Genomic DNA, 23,072 nt, shown 5'->3' with positions numbered 1-23,072 from the left:
GTTGCTAGGTGGTTGGTAGTTGTCACAGATGGTTACTATGGAGTATTTATAGAGTTCATAGCATGATCTTGGCATGATATAGCACTTAACTAATCGCTATTAGCATGTAGCTATTCACTGCTAGCATGTGTAGCATGTTGGAAGTGCTGTTTGCTAGCATGAGTCAAAAGAGCCAAACCTCATCTCTATACGATGTTCTGATACAGAGATATAGGTCTTGCAAAACGGTTGCTAGGGTACTCAAGTTTGGTTGCTATGGAGTTGCTTGGGAGCTGGGAGCTTTAAACTTAAGAAGTTTAAAGTGGTTTGAAGTTTAAAGTAGTTTACGAGTTTTTGAGTTTTGAGTTTATGTTTAAATGAGTTTAGAGTGTGTGTGTGTGTGTGTGTGTGTGTGTTCACACACACACACACACACACACACACACACACACACACTCAGAGTTTATGAGTTTAGAGTTTATAAGTGTATAAATTGATGAGTTTATAAGTATAAGAGTTTTTGAGTTTAGATTTTATAAGTTTTAATGAGTTTAGAGTTTATAAGTTTAAATGAGTTTAAGAGTTCAGAGTTTATTAATTTATGAGTTTAAGAGTTCATAAGTCTATGAATTCATGAGTTTATAAGTTAATTAGTTTATAAGTGTATGAGTTTATAGTGCATTAGTTTAAATGAGTCTCAATGGCTCATATAGTATATAGAACGGCAGTTTGGTTTAGTCTTCAAGGTGTTTAGATTTAAATTTTGTCAGTTTGAATTTTTTAGAACTCCCCAATGTAAGTCAATGGGAGTTTTTGAATGAGTTTTTTCGAGTTTTGATCGTCATTTTTAGGAAAACCGTAAGTCCGATCAGTCTGAAAAGATATAGCACACCGAGTCAGATCAGTTTGAGTGTCTGAGCCGAATTTGGAGTATGTGGAGTTAAAGCTCTAGGAGGAGTTTGAGTTGTAAATTTTTACGGTCAGAAGAATAATAATAATAATAATAATAATAAGTTTAAATAGGATTTCAATATGTTGGCTCTCTCAAGCCAACTTAACTAGAATGTACATTTTCTGAAGAAAATGTGAAGTGGTGCTTGCAGTGGCAAAACTCGCCACTCGGTTGCTAGGGTGTTGTACATGATTGCATACGAGCCAACAACCATGTCTGTACGCTGTTGTGGAGCTGAAATATGGCTTCTATATGTTGCAATATGGTTGCTAGGTGGCTCTAAATGGTTGCTAGGGTGTGAATACACAGTTACCATGGTGATATTTACAGACTGTTTTACAACTGAAACTAATGAGCCAACCCCCATCTCTATACAATATTCTGATGCAGAGATGTAGGTCTTGTAAAATGGTTGCTAGGGTACTCTGTTTGGTTGCTATGGAGTTGCTTGGCAGCTGCTAATGATGAAACTGCAAAGGCTTCTTGTCAGTATGAATGATTTAAACCAACTCCCATCTCTATACGATGTTCTGATGCTGAGATATACGTTTTGCTAAACGGTTGCTAGGGTACTCTGTTTGGTTGCTAGGGAGTGGCTTGTCAGCTGCCAATCATGAAACTCCAAAGGCTGCTTGTAAGTATGAATGATATAATCCAACTCCCATGCCTCTGTGACATTCAGAATGGAAGATATGCCTCTTTGGATTTTGGTTGCTAGGGTACTCTGTTTGGTTGCTATGGAGTGGTTTGGCAGCTGCCAATGATGAAACTCCAAAGGCTTCTTGTCAGTATGAATGATATAAACCAACTCATGCCTCTATGACATTCAGAATGGAAGATATCCCTCTTTGGATTTTGGTTGCTAGGGTACTCTGTTTGGTTGCTAGGGAGTGGCTTGTCAGCTGCCAATCATGAAACTCCAAAGGCTTCTTGTCACTATGAATGATATAAACCAACTCCCATGCCTCTGTGACATTCAGAATGGAAGATGTCCCTCTTTGGATTTTGGTTGCTAGGGTACTCTGTTTGGTTGCTAGGGAGTGGCTTGTCAGCTGCCAATCATGAAACTCCAAAGGCTGCTTGTCAGTATGAATGATTTAAACCAACTCCCATGCCTCTACGACATTCAGAATGGAAGATATCCCTCTTTGGATTTTGGTTGCTAGGGTACTCTGTTTGGTTGCTATGGAGTGGCTTGTCAGCTGCCAATCATGAAACTCCAAAGGCTTCTTGTCACTATGAATGATATAAACCAACTCCCATGCCTCTGTGACATTCAGAATGGAAGATATCCCTCTTTGGATTTTGGTTGCTAAGGTGCTCGACAATGGTTGCTAGGGAGGGGTTTGGAAGTGTTGAGGTGATTCATGATTGGCTGTTTGCTGCCCCGAGTCAAATGAGACCACCCCCATGTTTCTATGACAATTCAGTCTGGAGATATCTTTTTGAACTCTTTCAATGGAAGTCTATGGAACTTGTTGCTAAGGGGCTCTAAATGGTTGCCAGGGCGTGGCTTGATAGCTTCACAATGATCCTGAGAGACTGATTGGTCATCTGAGTAAAATGAGCCCTCCCCCTTGTCTCTATGACACTGTGATCCAGAGCTACGTTCAATACAAAGTCCCTATGCAATTTACCATAGTAGGAAAAGCATGTGTTTCACGGGACGTTCCTTCCCCATAGTAAGTCAATGGGGCAACTTTGGGCATCTCCTGCCCCCCAGGGGTGCAACTTTTACCCCATTGTGAGGTATGCTCTTACAGAACCTGTCAGCCTCTTCAAATGTGGCAAATCACACGTTTCTGCGAAATCCTCGCTCAGAGCTACGTGTGGTCAAAGTTCGTCGCAATGTTAAGTCAATGGGACTTTTTTGGCCGCTTTTTCGCCCCTGGGGCGAGCACCGCCCCCCCGATCGCTTATAAAAGTCATAGCACACCTCTCCTCAATGAGCCGGTCGATTTGACACCTCACTCAGGGGTCTGTGACAAACGGTGCGGGGCGAGTTACGCGCCAAACTTTTGTGTGGAATAATAAGAAGAACTAGAATGTACATTTCCTGAAGAAAATGTGAAGTGGTGCTTGCAGTGGCAAAACTCGCCACTCGGTTGCTAAAGTGTGTTTAGCTAGTTTTTAGCAAGATTATAACAAAATGATCATCATGCTAGCATTATAAGCATGTGACTAACATAATGCTAGCATGTTGCTAGCATGATGCTAATATGATTAGCATGTTGTTAGCATCATGCTAGCATGTTTTTAGCAAAAGCTAACGTGAATGTAGCTAGCATGATTAGCATGTTGTTAGCATTATGCTAGCATTTTTTAACAAGATGCTAACATGAATAGCATGTTTGCTAGCATGTTTGTAGCAAGAAGCTAGCATGATTAGCATGTAGCTAGTATCATGCTAGCATTATTATCATGTTGCTAGCATCATGCTAGCATTATTAGCATCATGCTAGCATCATGTTAGCATGATTAGCATTTAGCTAGCATGATGCTAGCTTGTTTTACCACGTTGCTAGCATGGTTTACCATGATTTACCATAGTTTAATATGATTTACCACAATTTACCATAGTTTACCAGATTTACTATAGTATAGCATGATTTACCATGTTCAAGTATGATTTACTATGATTCTAGCATGATTTGCCATAGTTTACCATGATTTACCACGATTTACTATAGTTTACCATGATTTACTATAGTATACCATGATTTACCATGTTCAAGTATGATTTACTGATTCTAGCATGATTTACCATAGTTTACCATGATTTACCATAGTTTACCATGATTTACCACAATTTACTATAGTATACCATGATTTACCATGTTCAAGTATGATTTACTGATTCTAGCATGATTTACCATAGTTTACCATGATTTACCATAGTTTACCACGATTTACCACGATTTACTATAGTATACCATGATTTACCATGTTGAAGTATGATTTACTGATTCTAGCATGATTTACCATAGTTTACCATGATTTACCACGATTTACCATAGTTTACCATGATTTACTATAGTATACCATGATATACCATGTTCAAGTATGATTTACTGATTCTAGCATGATTTATCATAGTTTACCATGATTTACCATAGTTTACCATGATTTACCATAGTTTACCATGATTTACTATAGTATACCATGATTTACCATGTTCAAGTATGATTTACTATGATTCTAGCATGATTTACCATAGTTTACCATGATTTACCACGATTTACCATAGTTTACTATGATTTACTATAGTATACCATGATTTACCATGTTTTAGTATGATTTACTATGATTCTAGGATGATTTACCATAGTTTACCATGATTTAGTCAAAAGAGCCAAGTCCCATCTCTATACTATGTTTTGATGCAGAGATATACGTTTTGCTAAACGGTTGCTAGGGTACTCTGTTTGGTTGCTAGGGAGTGGCTTCTCAGCTGTCAATGATGAAATTCCAAAGGCTTCTTGTCAGTATGAATTATATAATCCAACTCCCATGCCTCTGTGACATTCAGAATGGAAGATATGCCTCTTTGGATTTTGGTTGCTAGGGTACTCTGGTTGCTATGGAGTTACTTGGCAGCTGCCAATGATGCAGTTCCAAAGGCTTCTTGTCACTATGAATGATATAAACCAACTCCCATGCCTCTGTGACATTCAGAATGGAAGATATCCCTCTTTGGATTGTGGTTGCTAAGGTGCTCGACAATGGTTGCTAGGGAGGGGCTTGGAAGTGTTGAGGTGATTCATGATTGGCTGTTTGCTGCCCCAAGTCAAATGAGACCACCCCCATGTTTCTATGACAATTCAGTCTGGAGATATCTCTTTGAACTCTTTCAATGGAAGTCTATGGAACTTGTTGCTAAGGGGCTCTAAATAGTTGCTAGGGCGTGGCTTGATAGCTTCACAATGATCCTGAGAGACTGATTGGTCGTCTGAGTAAAATGAGCCCTCCCCCTTGTCTCTATGACACTGTGATCCAGAGCTACGTTCAATACAAAGTCCCTATGCAATTTACCATAGTAGGAAAAGCATATGTGTTTCACGGGACGTTCCTTCCCCATAGTAAGTCAAAGGGGCAACTTTGGGCATCTCCTGCCCCCCAGGGGTGCAACTTTTACCCCATTGAGAGGTATGTTCTTACAGAGCCTGTCAGCCTCTTCAAATGTGGCAAATCACACGTTTCTGCGAAATCGTCGCTCAGAGTTATGACTCGTCAAAGTTTGTCGCAATGTTAAGTCTATGGGATTTTTCGGACGCTTTTTCGCCCCTGGGGCGAACACCGCACCCCCGATCGCTTATAAAAGTCATAGCACACCTCTCCTTAATGAGCCGGTCGATTTGACACCTCATTCATGGATCTGTGACAAACGGTGCGGGACGAGTTACGCGCCAAACTTTGTGTGGAATAATAAAAAGAAGAATAATAATAATAAGTATGAGCAATAACAATAGTGATGCCTTGCTTTCAGCAAGCACCACTAACTAGAATGTACATTTCCTGAAGAAAATGTGAAGTGGTGCTTGCAGTGGCAAAATTCGGCACGGTTGCTAGGGTGCAGTTAGCTAAGTTTTAGCAAGATGATAACATGATAAGCATATGACTAATATAATGCATGGTTGCTAGGGTGTTCTGGGTGGTTGCTATGGACTTGCTAGGTGGTTGCTAGAGTATTCTGGGTGGTTGCTAGGGCTTTGCTAGGTGGTTGCTAGGGTGTTCTGGGTGGTTGCTATGGTGTTCTGGGTGGTTGCTATGGTGTTGCTAGGCGGTTGCTAGGGTATTCTGGGTGGTTGCTAGGCGGTTGCTAGGGTATTATTGGTGGTTGCTAGGGCGTTGCTAGGCAGTTGCTAGAGTATTCTGGGTGGTTGCTATGGTGTTGCTAGGCGGTTGCTAGGGTATTCTGGGTGGTTGCTAGGGCGTTGCTAGGCAGTTGCTAGGGTATTATGGGTGGTTGCTATGGTGTTGCTAGGTGGTTGCTAGGGTATTCTGGATGGTTGCTAGGGCGTTGCTAGGCAGTTGCTAGGGTATTCTGGGTGGTTGCTATGGTGTTGCTAGGCGGTTGCTAGGGTATTCTGGGTGGCTGATATGGGGTTGCTAGATGGTTGCTAGGGTGTTCTGGGTGGTTGCTATGGTGTTGCTAGGCAGTTGCTATGGTATTCTGGGTGGATGCTAGGGCATTGCTAGGCAGTTGCTAGGGTGTTCTGGGTGGTTGCTAGGCAGTTGCTAGGTGTTCTGGGTGGTTGCTAGGCAGTTGCTAGGGTGTTCAGGGTGGTTGCTAAGGTATTTTTGTTAGTTGCTATGGTGTTACTAGGTGGTTGGTAGTTGTCAAATATGGTTACTATGGAGTTTTTATAGAGTTCTTAAAATCTTTAATAACGAGTGCCTTCAGTACTATGGCCGAATAGGCACAAGCATGGAGCGATATCGCAAGGCCATGAGAGTAAAATTGCTTTAAAAAATAAAAATATATATTTTTTTTGTTTTAGGGTGGTTGCTAGGGAGCTCTTAGTGGTTGCTAGGGTGCTGTAACTGGTTGCTAGGGTGTGGCTATGAAGATTTTAGGCCATTACTTATTGGCTGCTTGATAATATAAATCCTCTGAGGGAGAGAGAGAGGGAGAGACGCAGGGGTGTCAGGCCCTTTGGAGTCTGTGTGTGTGAAAACGTCGGTTGGGATTCAAATGTTTTTAGAACTCCCAATGTAAAGTCAATGGGACTTTTTTGGCAGCTTTTTCGTCCGCTGTGCGAACATCGTACACCCGATCGCTTAGAAAAGTCATACCACACCTCTCCTCAATGAGCCGGTCGATTTGACACCTCACTCAGGGGACTGTGACAAACGGTGCGGGGCGAGTTTCGCGCCAAACTTTTGTCCGGAATAATAAGAAGAAAAATAATAATAACTAGAATGTACATTTCCTGAAGAAAATGTGAAGTGGTGCTTGCAGTGGCAAAACTCGCCACTGGGCAGATGCTAACACAATTGACATGTTGTGATACCATGATATACCACATTTTAGCATTATTTACCACGATTTACCATGTTTCTAAGATGATGTACTACGATTTACCACATTCCAGCATGATTTACTATGATTAGCATGTTGTTAGCATGATGCTAGCTTGATTAGCATGTTGCTAGCATTCTTTTAACAAGATGCTAACATGATTAGCATTTTGCTAACATGTTTTTAGCTAGATGCTAACAGGATTAGCATGTTGCTAGCATTATGCTAGCTTGAATAACATGTTGTTAACATGATGCTAGCTTTATTAGCATGTTGCTAGCATGATGCTAGCTTGATTAGCATGTTGGTAGCATGATGCTAGCATGATTAACATGATGCTAGCTTGATTAGCATTATGTTAACATGATGCTAGCTTGATTAGCATGTTGATAGCATGATGCTAACATGATTAGCATTTTGCTAGCATGCTTTTAACAAGATGTTAGCATGATTAGCATTTTGCTAGCATGTTTTTAGCTAGATGCTAACATGATTAGCATGTTGCTAGCATGATGCTAGCTTGATTAGCATGTTGGTAGCATAATGCTAGCATGATTAGCATGTTGGTAGCATAATGCTAGCATGATTAGCATGTTGCTAGCATGATGCTAACATGATTAGCATATTGTTAGCATGATGCTAGCTTGATTAGCATATTGCTAGCATGATGCTAGCTTGATTAGCATGTTGCTAACATGATGCTAGCATGATTAGCATGTTGCTAGCATGTTTTTAACAAGATGCTGTTGCCAGGTGGTTGCTAGGGTGTTCTGGGTGGTTGCTATGGTGTTGCTAGGCAGTTGCTAAGGTGTTCTGGGTGGTTGCTAGGCAGTTGCTAGGGTATTCTTGGTGGTTGCTAGGGTGTTCTGGGTGGTTGCTATGGTGTTGCTAGGCAGTTGCTATGGTATTCTGGGTGGATGCTAGGGCGTTGCTAGGCAGTTGCTAGGGTGTTCTAGGTGGTTGCTAGGTGTTCTGGGTGGTTGCTAGGCAGTTGCTAGGGTGTTCTGGGTGGTTGCTAGAGCATTTCTAGACATTGCTAGGTGTTCTGGGTGGTTGCTAGGCAGTTGCTAGGGTGTTTTGGGTGGTTGCGAGTGCCTTCAGTACGGCACGAGGCCGGGCTGAATAGGGTGTTCTGGGTGGTTGCGAGTGCCTTCAGTACGGCACTCGGCCTGCGGCCTCGTGCCTATGGCCGAATAGGCACAAGCATGGAGCGATATCGCAAGGCCACGAGAGTAAAATTGCTTTAAAAAATATAAAAAAAATTAAAAAATGTGTTTTTTTGGTTTAGGGTTGTTGCTAGGGAGCTCTTAGTGGTTGCTAGGGTGCTGTAACTGGTTGCTATGGTGTGGCTATGAACATTTTAGGCCATTACTTATTGGCTGCTTGATAATATAAATCCTCTGAGGGAGAGAGAGAGGGAGAGACGCAGGGCTGTCAGGCCCTTTGGAGTCTGTGTGTGTGAAAACGGCAGTTGGGATTCAAATGTTTTTAGAACTCCCCATGTAAAGTCAATGGGACTTTTTTGGCCGCTTTTTCGTCCGCTGTGCGAACATCGTACACCCGATCGCTTAGAAAAGTCATAGCACACCTCTCCTCAATGAGCCGGTCGATTTGACACCTCACTCAGGGGTCCGTGACAAACGGTGCGGGGCGAGTTACGCGCCAAACTTTGTCCAGAATAATAATAAAAAGAACTAGAATGTACATTTCCTGAAGAAAATGTGAAGTGGTGCTTGCAGTGGCAAAATTCGGCACGGTTGCTAGGGTTTTACTAGGTGGTTGCTATGGTGTTCTGGGAGGTTTCCAAGGTATTCTGGGTGGTTGCTAGGGCGTTGCTAAGTGGTTGCTAGGGTATTCAGTGTGGTTGCTAGGCAGTTGCTAAGGTGTTTACCATAGTTTACCATGATTTACCACGATTTACTATAGTTTACCATGATTTACTATAGTATGCCATGATTTACCATGTTTTAGTATGATTTACTATGATTCAAGGTTGATTTACCATAGTTTACCATGATTTAGTCAAAAGAGCCAAGTCCCATCTCTATACTATGTTTTGATGCAGAGATATACGTTTTGCTAAACGGTTGCTAGGATACTCTCTTTGGTTGCTATGGAGTTACTTGGCAGCTGCCAATGATGAAATTCCAAAGGCTTCTTGTCAGTATGAAAGATATAAACCAACTCCCATGCCTCTGTGACATTCAGAATGGAAGATATCCCTCTTTGGATTTTGGTTGCTAGGGTACTCCGTTTGGTTGCTATGGAGTTACTTGGCAGCTGCCAATGATGCAATTGCAAAGGTTTCTTGTCACTATGAATGATATAAACCAACTCCCATGCCTCTGTGACATTCAGAATGTAAGATATCCCTCTTTGGATTTTGGTTGCTAGGGTACTCTGTTTGGTTGCTAGGGAGTGTCTTGGCAGCTGCCAATCATGAAACTCATAGGCTGCTTGTCAATATGAATGATATAAACCAACTACCTTGCCTCTGCGACATTCAGAATGGAAGATATCCCTCTTTGGATTTTGGTTGCTAGGGTACTCTGTTTGGTTGCTATGGAGTTGCTTGACAGCTGCCACTGATGATACTGCAAAGGCTTCTTGTCACTATGAATGAAATAAACAAACTCCCATGCCTCTGTGACATTCAGAATGGAAGATATCCCTCTTTGGATTTTGGTTGCTAGGGTACTCTTTTTGGTTGCTAGGGAGTGGCTTGGCAGCTGCCAATGATGCAATTCCAAAGGCTTCTTGTCAGTATGAATGATATAAACCAACTCCCATGCCTCTGTGACATTCAGAATGGAAGATATCCCTCTCTGGAGTTTGGTTGCTAGGGTAATCTGTTTGGTTGCTATGGAGTTGCTTGACAGCTGCCAATCATGAAACTCCAGAGGCTGCTTGTCATTATGAATGATATAAAACAACTTCCATGCCTGTGTGACATTCAGAATGGAAGATATCCCTCTTTGGATTTTGGTTGCTAGGGTACTCTGATTGGTTGCTATGGAGTTACTTGGCAACTGCCAATGATAAATCTGCAAATACTTCTTGTCACTATGAATGATATAAACCAACTCCCATTCCTGTGTGACATTAAGAATGGAAGATATCCCTCTTTGGATTTTGGTTGCTAGGGTACTCTGTTTGGTTGCTATGGAGTTGCTTGACAGCTGCCACTGATGAAACTGCAAAGGCTTCTTGTCACTGTGAATGATATAAACCAACTCCCATGCCTCTGTGACATTCAGACTGGAAGATATCCCTCTTTGGATTTTGGTTGCTAGGGTACTCTGATTGGTTGCTAGGGAGTGGCTTGGCAGCTGCCAATCATGAAACTCCAAAGGCTTCTTGTCACTATGAATTTTATAAACCAACCCCCATCTCTATACGATGCTCTGATACAGAGATATAGGTCTTGCTAAATAGTTGCTAGGGTACTCTGTTTGGTTGCTATGGAGTGGCTTGGCAGCTGCTAATGCTGAAACTCCAAAGGCTGCTTTTTCAGTATGAATGATATAAACCAACTCCCATGCCTCTGTCATATTCAGAATAGAAGATATCCCTCTAGGATTTTGGTTGCTAAGGTGCTCGACAATGGTTGCTAGGGAGGGGCTAGGAAGTGTTGAGGTGATTCATGATTGGCCATTTGATGCCCTGAGTGAAACGAGACCACCTTTGTGTTTATATGATCTACTAGAGCGTTTCTAGACGTTTCTAGGGTGTTCAGGATGGTTGCTAAGGTATTTTTGGTAGTTGCTATGGTGTTACTAGGTGGTTGGTAGTTGTCAAAGATGTGGTTACTATGGAGTTTTTATAGAGTTATTAAAATCTTTAATAACGAGTGCCTTCAGTACGGCACTCGGCCTGCGGCCTCGTGCCTATGGCCGATTAGGCACAAGCATGGAGCGATATCGCAAGGCCACGAGTGTAATATTGCTTTAAAAAATACAAAAAAATGTACAAATTTATTTTTTTTGGTTTAGGATGGTTGCTAGGGAGCTCTTAGTGGTTGCTAGGGTGCTGTAACTGGTTTCTAGGGTGTGGCTATGAAGATTTTAGGCCATTACTTATTGGCTGCTTGATAATATAAATTCTCTGAGGGAGAGAGAGACGGAGAGACGCAGGGGTGTCAGGCCCTTTGGAGTCTGTGTGTGTGAAAACGTCGGTTTGGATTCAAATGTTTTTAGAACTCCCCATGTTAAGTCAATGGGACTTTTTTGGCCGCTTTTTCGTCCGCTGTGCGAACATCGTACACCCGATCGCTTAGAAAAGTCATAGCACACCTCTCCTCAATGAGCCGGTCGATTTGACACCTCACTCAGGGGTCTGTGACAAACGGTGCGGGGCGAGTTACGCGCCAAACTTTTGTCCGGAATAATAAGAAAAAGAAGAAGAATAATAAGTATGAGCAATAACAATAGTGATGCTTTTAAAAAAGCACCACTAATAATAAGTATGAGCAATAACAATAGTGATGCTTTCAAAAAAGCACCACTAATAAGTATGAGCAATAACAATAGTGATGCTTTCAAAAAAGCACCACTAATAATAATAAGTATGCAAGAGAACACTAATGATGCCTTGCCTTTGGCAAGCACCATTAATAAGTATGAGCAATAACAATAGTGATGCTTTCAAAAAAGCACCACTAATAATAAGTATGAGCAATAACAATAGTGATGCTTTTAAAAAAGCACCACTAATAATAATAATAAATTAAGATATAAATCAATATAATTCGTTGTAAATTAAATATTTTAAACAATAGCTACAAAAAGGTAATAATTGACTGTATAGTCCTAACGTTCATGCATGAACTGTCATTCAGACTTACTGTCTAACAACCAGAGAACAGAGAACATCAGAGATATTAAAATACATACTCTTCTGAGTTTTAAGATGTAGGCCTTTTTTTATTAACATTTATCGGCCTATAATTTATACCTATCTCAAGGATGCGCGCTTGTGCGTGGCGCAGGTCAAGTCAAGTCGACCTCATTTATATAGCGCTTTTAACAATATGGTTGCAGCTTTTGGATATAGAAAATTACTGTAACAGATTGTTTATAGGCTATAGCTTTACAACAGCTCTTGGATAAAGTTCTACACGTCCGCATCATGTTGTTTTCTTTCTTTTTCAAAGGCATGACATTTTGTAGTCATTTTGAATGTACACAAATAAAAATATACATTTTACTGTTTCGAATGACAGAGTATGAAACGATAAAGTATTAAGTTATTTCCCCAACTGAGGAACAAATTCAAGTGATGGCGCCGGCGAATCGCGCTATTAACAACATCGGCTCACTTCTGGCATTAACTTGACATCACAGCCGCGGTTCATTATTAAATGATTATTAATTCCTGTTCAGTATTAAACTTTGGACCGAATGAAAGATGCGCGAACCCAACTTTGCGGTATAGTTTCAGTTTCGATTCAGATAAATTCGTTTAGGCTTCACTCTCAGAAAAAAAGGTACAACAGCTGTCACTGTGGCGGTACCTTTTCAAAAGGTACACCTTTGTACCTAAAGAGTGCATATAAGTCCCTCAAAGGTACATATTGGTACCAAACGTGTCCATATTAGTACCTAAATGGTACATATTAGAACCCTTTTGAAGGGTACTGTCCCAGTGACAGCTTTTGTACCTTTTTTTCTGAGAGTGTTGGCGTTTAAAATAGGCTAAAAGTTGTTTGTAATAAAAGGCACAATGGGCTATTTTTATAGACTACTATGCATTTATTATTATTATTATTATTATTATTATTATAAGTGGTTACTTATTTTTCATTTCTTGTTGTTTTCTGATTCCATTCATTTAAGGATTTGGCTATGGGGAAGTAAAATACGCATAGCCTATATGTTATTAATAGTGTTTATAATGTTAATGTTGTATTTTATTTACAGGTCTTTTACACTATTTCTGAATAGACTAGCCTAATAATATAATGCGTGTTTCCCTCTCAACATGACTGAGTGCGCCACGCACAAGCGCGCATCCTTGAGATAGGTATAAATTATAGGCCGATAAATGTTAATAAAAAAAGGCCTACATCATAAAACTCAGAAGAGTATGTATTTTAATATATCTGATGTTCTCTGTTCTCTGGTTGTTAGACAGTAAGTCTGAATGACAGTTCATGCATGAACGTTAGGACTATACAGTCAATTATTACCTTTTTGTAGCTATTGTTTAAAATATTTAATTTACAACGAATTATATTGATTTATATCTTAATTTATTATTATTATTATTATTATTTAAAACTTACTGGACGAGGGCGACCATGGTAGACCAACAGTCGTCATTTACCCTGTATACAGTAGGCTATACAGAAGAAAGACCTGTCTAGGCTCTTCGGTACGGGTTGTGTCGAACCATTCGTTAATCTGGTTGTTTGATGAGAAAAAGATGAAATGTAGTTGCAATAAATGCGTTAAGAATCCGTACAACTGCAGCAGAGGATGACTATTTTATTCTGCAGTGCAGAACTGAGGAAGAGCTGATGACGGAACAGTTTGATCAAGATAAATAGCAATCTTGTGAACTTTACTTCTTTAAAAAAATGTTTCCTTCATCTCAGTAGCAGAAGATTATTAGCCTGTTGTTTATTTTTTATCAATACACATACAAATACAAAGTTTATTAAAAGTAGGCCTATTTTCAAAGTTAATACAATTATTTGAATTGTGACTAAAATATGCCTCTAAGTCTTGTCTTTAATAGCACCTTGCTTGAGATTTTTGCTAAAATATACACTTCAAAACATGTCAAACAACAACATAAATGATATATACATCATCCATATTTCCACATTTGTATTAATGACGCTATAACGCAAACCGAAAGTTTCTCGTGCGCACGCGATAGTTTCTCGTGCGCACGCGATAGTTTCTCGTGCGCACGCGATAGTTTCTCGTGCGCACGCGATAGTTTCTCGTGCGCACGCGATAGTTTCTCGTGCGCACGCGATAGTTTCTCGTGCCCACGCGAAAGTTTCTCGTGCGCACGCGAAAGTCCTATTTTTTTTTTTTTTTTCACAGGTCCCCTCAGGGGCTCCGTAGGTTTTTCAGGCAATTTGAAAAAGAAATATTTCGCAAAACTAAAATGGAAACAGTTTTTGCGCATTTACAGGTCACCTGACATAGATGACGTGGTGTGTTTGGACAAAATACCAGACAGAGTTCTTTATTAAATTCATAAAAGACAAAAGAATTACAGGAATAATGGATTATAAACCTCAAATAAATGCCACAATCAAGACCCCGAAGCAGATATGAGGGAGAAACACCTCATATCTGCCACTCACAGTATAAGGGTCTTTCCTTACCATTAATGATTGGATAACACATGTACATCTCCTTTGATTAATAATAACGGCCAGTGCAGTGGCTGTGATATACATAAACGTCTACCAACGTCCGTTGCCATGATTTTTGGAATGACTTACTTATTGCAAGAGTAAAAATTAAATGTTAGTCGCATAACATCGGTTAATGAATACGCCACCATTTTGCAATAGTTCTTTGTCGACATTTAGGAAAAAGAAGAAGAAATAAAAAAAAATCGCAAATTTTTTGCACAAATCTGTAATGGAAACACACCTACTGATGTTTGTGTGAAACAGCTTGTTTAGAAGCTCTTTACTGGCAAAGCTAAAACTGTTGTTTTAAACTAGCAAAATGCAGTGTGTTTTCTTTCAAATAAATTAAAGACTCACTGTTTTTTTCCCCCCATATATTGCTATTTGTTTTTACTTGGCCAAAAACTCCTTTTACTAGTGTTAATTATATAAAACAGCACATTGAATGGTTTGAGAGATACTGCTGTGGTAAAACACACCTTTAAAATATATGTGATATTTCTGACAATCATTGTCAATGATCAAAGCTGTGAGAGTCAACTTAGTATTATGTTAAGAGTAACACTTTAAAGGTGAGGCATGTAGTGAAGAAATAATACAATTATATATGGCAGTGTTTCCATCAACACATCTAAACCCAAAGAAGCCTTTTTTACACAAGACTTTAACAGCTCAAAAGACACTGATTCTGTCTCACTTTCACTGGATGGTTTCTAGAAGCTTATAAAAGACTGAGCTGAAATGCTGATGATGTCACAGTGATTGACACTGGTGGGCGTGTCTTATCTCATCAAACTGAACTTCTTCTACTGCTCTTTCTCTCCATCCTCGTCTGTTTGGCTAATAGAAGGTGTTTCTCTTCCTGATGATTCTGGAAGGAATTAGAGACAATCACACAAATAATAAGAGAGAAATCTGGAAATCAATTCTGAAGCCGTTCATGAGAAATCAAAATAAATGTCAATAATTTACCATCAAATTACCAATAGAAATTAAATGTACAAAAATAATTTAAAAACATTGCCAATAGCACATTGTTTGGGCACTTGCTCTTTTCTCATCAAGGAACATGACATTTATAATAGAAAACGTATGCGTATTGGCCGTTTATTTACACGACAACAGCGTTTTGGAGGCCTGAAAACACAAGCTGTTCAAAACTGTGCCTTTACTTTCTCCATGTAAACAACAAAAATGTGAATCTGTGAAAACAGTGAAGACATGTACTTGCGTATTATGTGCTTACGTTTTCGCAAGGTGTTTTTCAAAGTGACACTGCCAACTACTGGCCTGGCATGCACATTACAGCCTTTTTAGTCGGTTTAGCAGATGAACGTGTGAACGGGGATCACTTTGACAACGTTGTCGTTTGTTTTCGTGTAAACATACTAGTCATGCAAACTCAAATGTAATTTTTTTTTTTTAATTGACGTATTAAAAGCTTTACAACTTGCCCATTTCTCTCAGGACAATCACTTTTATATTCAATTACGTTCATTGATGACCATCTGGCAGCTTGTGTTCAAATGGTCTTCAAAATGAACTGAAAGAGCTGAAACAAGGCGATATTCTGTTTAAAACACAATCATGATCTGCCATGTGTGATGTATAGCTTCATTCATATGATTCGTTCAGTTTTCAAACGCCATTTTACACTCTGATCTGTTCATATATTCAAAAAAACAAATCTTTTCCTACTGATCCGGTTTTAACAACAATCACAGAGGAATTAGACAATGGAACTTTTCATTCATTACACATGATGGTCACATAGAAACTTTAGGAAGAAAATGAGGTCTAAAACCTGGTTTAGTGTTTTATTTACAGGTCCAGTCAGCAGGCGTCTGGCTCTTTAGTAAAAAACATTCGTCAAACAAGTTGTGGACAGTAGGCAAACAAGGCTTAAAACACACTTTCCACTCAACGGCATGGAGATTTGTATTTCAGTGTGATCGGGCTATGTGGACAAACAGGCTGTTTTAACCTGGCAGTAACAATCATAACTATACGCAAATACTATTTAATAAACAAACCCTTCTTACATTAAAAAAAAAAAAAAATCAAAAGACTCACCATGATCTCCAGCACATTTAGTACTGGGGTTACGGATTGCAATGCTCCTCCTGCCCTGTCGGTCTATGAATGTCTTATTATCACCTATCGCTCGACTTAAGGCAGTCTCTGCAACAATCATGTGCCGTACCCCTTCACCTTTCTCCATCTTTGAGACATCAGTACCTAGAAAGAGAGAAATACACAGAAAAAGTAGAAATTAGATCCTCAACGATCGAAATAACTACACAGAAGTCACAGAGGATCACCAGGATTTTTAGGACTATAAAACGGCTTAACTCTTTTTTAGCTTGTCCACAAACAAATTTGATGAAAAAGACATTGCTTTATCAAAGCTCTGTTGCTTGGAAAATGGTTCCCATAAACGTCCAAAAGAGCAAAAGCACACAGTGTATATAAAGATATGCTTTCAAATATGTAGATGCATGTTGTAACTTGTATGTTTGATGCTGCTACTGCTAAGATGTATAGTTTGTTGATTTGATTGTTATTTTTTGTTATTTTTTTGTCTTGTATTGCTCTGTGGACCCCAGAAAGATTAGCAACCACTCAGTGGAAGCTAAAGGGGATCTGAATAAAGAATAAAGAAAACTAAAGGATAGGAGATTCAGAGAGAATTAAAAGGAATATCCCGTCACGTGAGGAGCCTGTACTTCCTCCATATTCTGTGTGAAGACAAAGACTTCATATATAGGAAGACGGCACACTCCGGTTACTTATGAATGGGAGAAAGTGCAACGTCCAATATTGCGAATAAGCCCCGCCTTCTAAATAACAGCCAATCGTTGATTAGTAAAGTCATCGCATCACAAAACAAGCTTTTTTTAACACTATTTGAACATAATAAACAAGCTTTATGAGACTGTTGTTGTTGTTGTCAAGTTTCAGTGGTGTTTTCAAATATGAAATGTAATCATAAGCTTCATGAACAGTTTTGGAGAATTTGATGTTTCCTCCTTCAAAGAGATAGGAGCTGCACTTGATGCCCGAGAGGCGTTTCAAAGATTACAATTTAAAAATAAAACTGCATAATTTTAACCACGACTATACAGATTTTTATTAATATTATTTTAAGATTTTAAAAAGCAATCATTTAACCATTAATTAACATGCAAAATGTATTTTGTTTGACACACAGTATTGTGGGCTATAGCAGCAATAGAGATCCGACTTTATCAAGCTTATGGGCTTATTTAGCAAAGCAACAAACTTCTTTTTCATTGAACATTTATTGTCGCACAGCATAACACATTTTGCACTTGCTGTTTTAGTTGTAATACTCACATATTTCTTTTTCAGAGTTCTCCAGTTCATCAGTCAAGTCTGATCAGAGAAACAGAGAAATTAGATTATAGTGAATGAATAGATGATGTACAATGACTGTGATATGTTATGATAAATGCTTTTTTTTAAAAAGGAGGTAATAGTAATAATAATAATACTTTAGCTTTTCATTTATTAGAGTTGAAAGAAATGTCTTCTCACAACATTTTTTTAAACAACCATGTAAGAATATGTATCATGACCATATTCCAGGACGTCAATACACTGCAAAAAAACGCTTTTCTTACTTAGTATTTTTGTCTTGTTTCCAGTCCAAATATCAAACATTTATTAAATCAAGATCCATTTACTAAAGTAATACAATGACGTAAGATATTAAGTCTTGTTTTCTGGGGAAATAAAAAAAAAATTAAGTGAGTTTTTGTTTAAAACAAGCAAAATTATCTGCAAATGGGTTAATAAAAAATAATCTTGTTTCTGTTTGAATCAATTATTTATTTTACATAAGCTTATTTTTTTTAAGCATCAACTCACTTAAAGGGGTACTTCTCCTCTGGAAAGATGAATGTGTATTTAAAATTTGAAATTATTTTTGAATTTGGAGCTTTCTAGACTGAGAAAATCCAGAAAATGTATTTTTGGCTTATGTGGATGAAAGACAACAACTCCCAGAATGCACTTGCTTCGCTGCTCTACGAGGCCACTCCCAAGCCACGCCTACCGGTAAGAGTGCGCAGTTGAAAACAACAAGGTTAGGCTACTAGTGAGACTCTGTGACGAGTTTGCCCGGGATTTTGAGATCACCCAAAATGTCCGGGATTCGGCTTTTGCGTTCTACAGTTGCCATTCATCATGTTTACTGTGGCGAGCAGGACGGGACTGAGGGCCGCGGGTGAACGGCGCAAGTACTGAGACGCACCGGTCTAGTATCTCTCACGGAGGAGTGGGAATTTTCTTAGCAATGTTAAAACGCACATCAACCGATCACTTGTTTAGCGTTCATGTAAACACTACATTCAGATTCACCAATCAGAATGAATTCAGTTAGATTGAAACAAAAGGTGTGCATGTAAACAATGAATGGCGACCGCAGAACGCAAAAGCCGAATCCCGGACATTTTGAACAATCTCGATGGCCGGACATGTCCGGGAAAAAGAGGATGGTAACCCCTACTACTCAGCTTTCTCCACAGAACAAGAGCCTGTTAGCTTAGCTTCCAAAGAAAGACGGCTGACACTGTGTGCATTCTGTGAGTGAGATCCCACCCTCTATGGGCGGGCTGAAAACATGCGGAACAACGCCATCTACTGGCTGTAGTCTTTAGCCTCTGGCCAAAAAATCCTCCGATGACGCAAAATGACGATTTTTGCGTCATCGGAGGATTTTTCCAGACAAAAAATACATAAATCTCTCGTCTCAGGGGGATATGAGGGTGGAAAGCATGGTAATTCGAAAATACTACAGGTTTTCTACTAATACAAAGCTTAATGCTAAATCCTGAAGTATCCCTTTAATTTGTATTGATTCCCCCGGAAAACAGGTCATAATATCTTGTCATTTTACTCATCTAGTAAATGCTTCTTGATTTAAGAATTTTTAGATATTTGGACTGGAAACAAGACAAAAAATACTAAGTAAAAAAAAAAAAAAACATTTATTTACATCAAGAGGTGCATCAATTTCAAGATCTTGTATTGACAATGCAAGAGGTGAGCACTCTGTAAAGTCTCCTCCAGCACATCCCAAAGACTGTCTCTGAATATCCCATCAACACCTATCACTTGACTTTTTCAACATTAATGCACCTTTCTCCATCTCTGATCTCGCTGTCTCTTCTTGTGTGACATCAGCATCTAGACACAGAGACATACAAAGCCAAAGTAGACATTAGATCAAGAGTTTGCATGTGAACATCAGAGATTGAAATCACTACACAAAGATCACTGAAGTGATTTTTTTCAGTTTGTACATGATTTGTGTTCTTTATATTATGGTCTCCATTTTGGTTTGCGGCATTAAAAACAAAAACACAAAATGTAAACCATTAAAACACCATAGTGATAAAGATTTTAAAAATAAAACATGTAATTTACTTCTATAAAAAAATATTATAATGATGACAACCCTGTTCTCTAACTTGCACAAATAGCAATTTTAACAAAGGAATGAATAATGTTTGTATTTTATTGCATTTTCTGTTGAAATTCTCATTTCCGCAACTTATGTGTCATGACCGCAACAGGTGTTAATTTAATAATGTAGTCATTTGATTTGAAATGCACATGAAGAATATACATTATGTTCTTTCAGGTTTGCCACATCATTTTGAAAATGTGTCAGGTTTCAATAAAATATATTAAAAAATTAAGTTGTAATTTGCAATAGCCATTGCGGTAATGAGAGAAATCAGTCAAAATTATTAGAATGATTTCATAGTTTCAAGTTTAAAACCGTGAAGATGATGTGAACTGCATTAGCTTTCTTAATGGTACTGATTTCTTCAGGCTGTAGCGGTAATGAGAAAAGCCAAAAACATGTTTAATTCCAGAAATCCTGGCTTCAAACAGATTTCTGAGAGTCTTGTGTGTGGCGATCTTCAATGGTCTGCCATGAATAAAAGTGTCTAAAGTATCTAAGTCTTTTTGATACGACACTAGCAATGACCCACAGCTTTTCTTGCAGATGTTGTTTGCAGTCACGCATGTAATTAAAGGGTCTGGAGAAAAGAATCCGAGTAAAAGTTTCAGTTTTCTCTTTAAAATTGAGTTAAGTCAACAAAATATTTATCCTATAAATGTCGGCTCAACATCGTGATGTCTGTCAGCCTATCAGCCCAACCCTACAACAAAACACATTTCACACTTGCTGTTTCAGTTGTAATACTTACGTATTTCTTGTTCAGAGGTCTCTTCTGCACCGGTCAAAGCTGCACAAAAACAGAGAAATTCGGTTATAAGTGAGTAATACGATGAACATGACAGAATTAAACACTGAGATGATCCTGTGTGATTCTTCCTGTGCTTCAAATAAACCACCATCATCTGCATGACTATATGTTGTGTGTGAACATTAGTTAAATCTATCGTTAATGTGAATGATCAATATCAGCAGCTGGGTTAAATGTTTGAAATTGTTTTATTTAGCTCAACTATTGTTAAAAAAATTTTTTGCAGCACAACATTTTTTTCCCAACATTTTTAATGGGAATTAACATATTTTAACAGTGTTGGGTGGAACACATTACAAGTAACTTGAGTTATGTAATCGGATTACTTTTTTTTAAGTAATGCATTACTTTTAAATTGTACTGAGTTACTATTTCATTTATTGTTAATTTATAGTTGCAAATATTGACTGACAGCTCTCCTGTCCCATATTGAGAGAAATGGTGAGTAAGTGCAGAGCGGTGTGTGTGTGAGAGTGTGTGAGAGTGTGTGTGACTGTGTGTGTGTTTTAGTGAGTGTGCGTGTGTGCTGTAGTTCTAGACTAAATGTTAGCATTTACTCTTCTCACTTGTACAAAAACAGATTCAGTTTTCATCAAAGTCAATAAAAACTTATAATTAAATATTTTAAATTAAACAAATATAATTAATGTATTTAATCTCACTTTAACCAGTTTGAGGATCCAATTCAACCATATTAATAAGCAGAAATAACTTTAGACAAACATCACATTTGTGATCAGCCTGAAGCTTGTCACTTTTTTGTAGTTATTAAAAACAATAACAATAATTGGTGAGCAGCAAACAGTCTCCTGAAAGACATGTCATGCAGACGTTCATACACTCATTTCACACTTGCTGTCTTAATTGTAATACTTACGCAGTTGCTCTGGATTTCCAGGTTTCTTGCTTTCAACTGTCACAGCAGAAACACAGAAATGAGGACATTATAAGTGTGTGCACAGATAAAGAAACACTGTGAAGATACTTTGTGATGCTTCTAATAACTTTTTATTAATGATCAGAAAAATCCATTAAATCCATCACTAACATGAATTATCAATAAACAATACTTTTCATAGCAATGCATTTATTAGTTTTATACACCTGTGATTTCTTAATGTTAAACTATATTGTCAATGAAGCGATTTTTCTCTCTCATTGCATCAGCTGTGATACTTACACACTTTCTTTATGTTTTCAGAGATCTCGGCTTTGTGTCACAGCAGCACGCAGAAACAGAAATGAGGAGATTATAAGTGAATGAACACGTCAGAAACACTGAGAAGATACTGTGTGATTCTTCATGAGCTTCTAATCACATCATCTGCATGACTTCATATTAATGATCAGTAACAGTTACAGTAATGTTGTAAATCACATGTTGTATGCGAATTAATGTCTCACAAGCAGAACATGTGGTGAAAAATTATACATATTGACTAAGAAAAATCATTTCTACTGTAGAACAATAAAGCTTATTATCATCAGGTTTAATACGTACACAGACGCTCTGAGATCTTCTCTTCATCTGTTACAGCAGGACATAGAAACAGAGAAACTAGATTATAGTGATTGATCAGATGAACATGTCAGAAACACTGATCAAATCACAAAATAACAGATCAAGAGTCAGCAGGACTGTGACTTTAGGCCACTTGGCACTGACTTTCAGCAGTTATGTGAGATTCAATGGTAGAAACACAGATTTTATTATTATTTCTTAAATCAACACTTTAGCAATCAGTAACAATTACTGTAATGTTGTATATGTTTTAGTCATCAGTATATTAATATCATGCAGCTCAATACTGGACAATCAAACACATCACACACAAGCAGAACTTGAAAATTATAATTAAAATAATTAATTAAAAAATAATTGAAAAATAATTTATAATCTACAGTAGCACAATAAAGTTAAATTATTTTGTTGTATCAGCTGTAATACTTACGCAGTTGCTCGAGTTGTTTGGAGATCTCCGCTTCATGTCGGCAGCACATCGAAACAGAGATGAGACACTGAGTGATTCTTCATGAGCTTCTAATAATCACTTCTACATGACTTTATATTAATGATCAGTAACAATTACAGTTAAGTTGTGTGTGAACATTAAAGCATAATGTGAATTAATAAACAATGCTTTCCACAGTATTTTGTTGTGAAATTAGTTAAGTGATGATGTGTCACTGAATGACGAACTATTGACTGTGAACAATTATTATTTATTTAGCTATATCTCATCCTGGACTACATTTCCTATAAGCCATTGTGGCTGATTACCTTCAGGTGTTTCTCTGCCTAGATACAAGTCTATACATTACCACTGCATGTCTGAGCTCTCGCTAGGATTCCCTGGATTACGGTATTGATCTTTAGTCTGGTTTCCTGGATTTTAATGTTTGCCTTTGGTTTTGACCTTTTCCCAGCTATCTGGAATA

General features: G+C 38.3%; 1 protein-coding gene across 1 annotated transcript; it reads right to left on the bottom strand.

Annotated features, from left to right (window-relative positions):
- Window positions 1-14,126: 14,126 nt before the first annotated feature.
- On the bottom strand, window positions 14,127-23,071 carry LOC311077796 (uncharacterized protein). The gene is made up of 9 exons (XM_084106421.1): window positions 22,586-23,071; window positions 22,135-22,161; window positions 21,814-21,843; window positions 21,511-21,546; window positions 20,574-20,612; window positions 19,492-19,539; window positions 17,686-17,724; window positions 16,402-16,566; window positions 14,127-15,199 (listed from the first exon to the last, which is right to left on the bottom strand). The coding sequence occupies exons 1-9, from the start codon at window positions 22,632-22,634 to the stop codon at window positions 15,135-15,137; spliced, it is 498 nt and encodes a 165-aa protein (XP_083962547.1). The 5' UTR covers window positions 22,635-23,071; the 3' UTR covers window positions 14,127-15,134.
- Between the last annotated feature and the right edge of the window lies 1 nt (window position 23,072).

Source organism: Abramis brama (assembly GCF_963993115.1).
Source record: "Abramis brama genome assembly, chromosome: 1".
In the NCBI taxonomy this organism is placed as follows: domain Eukaryota; kingdom Metazoa; phylum Chordata; class Actinopteri; order Cypriniformes; family Leuciscidae; genus Abramis; species Abramis brama.
The sequence above is the reverse complement of the archived record's forward strand: the minus strand, read 5'-3'. Positions and strand labels throughout refer to the sequence as shown.

Excerpts from the sequence above, each read along its gene's own strand:
- LOC311077796 (XM_084106421.1), bottom strand. The coding sequence starts at position 22,634 with ATGTGCTGCCGACATGAAGCGGAGATCTCCAAACAACTCGAGCAACTG. Across the intron at positions 21,547-21,813 it reads TGAAAACATAAAGAAAGTGT|TTGAAAGCAAGAAACCTGGA; the intron begins GTAAGTATCACA and ends CTGCTGTGACAG. Across the intron at positions 19,540-20,573 it reads GACCTCTGAACAAGAAATAC|ATGCTGATGTCACACAAGAA; the intron begins GTAAGTATTACA and ends CTCTGTGTCTAG.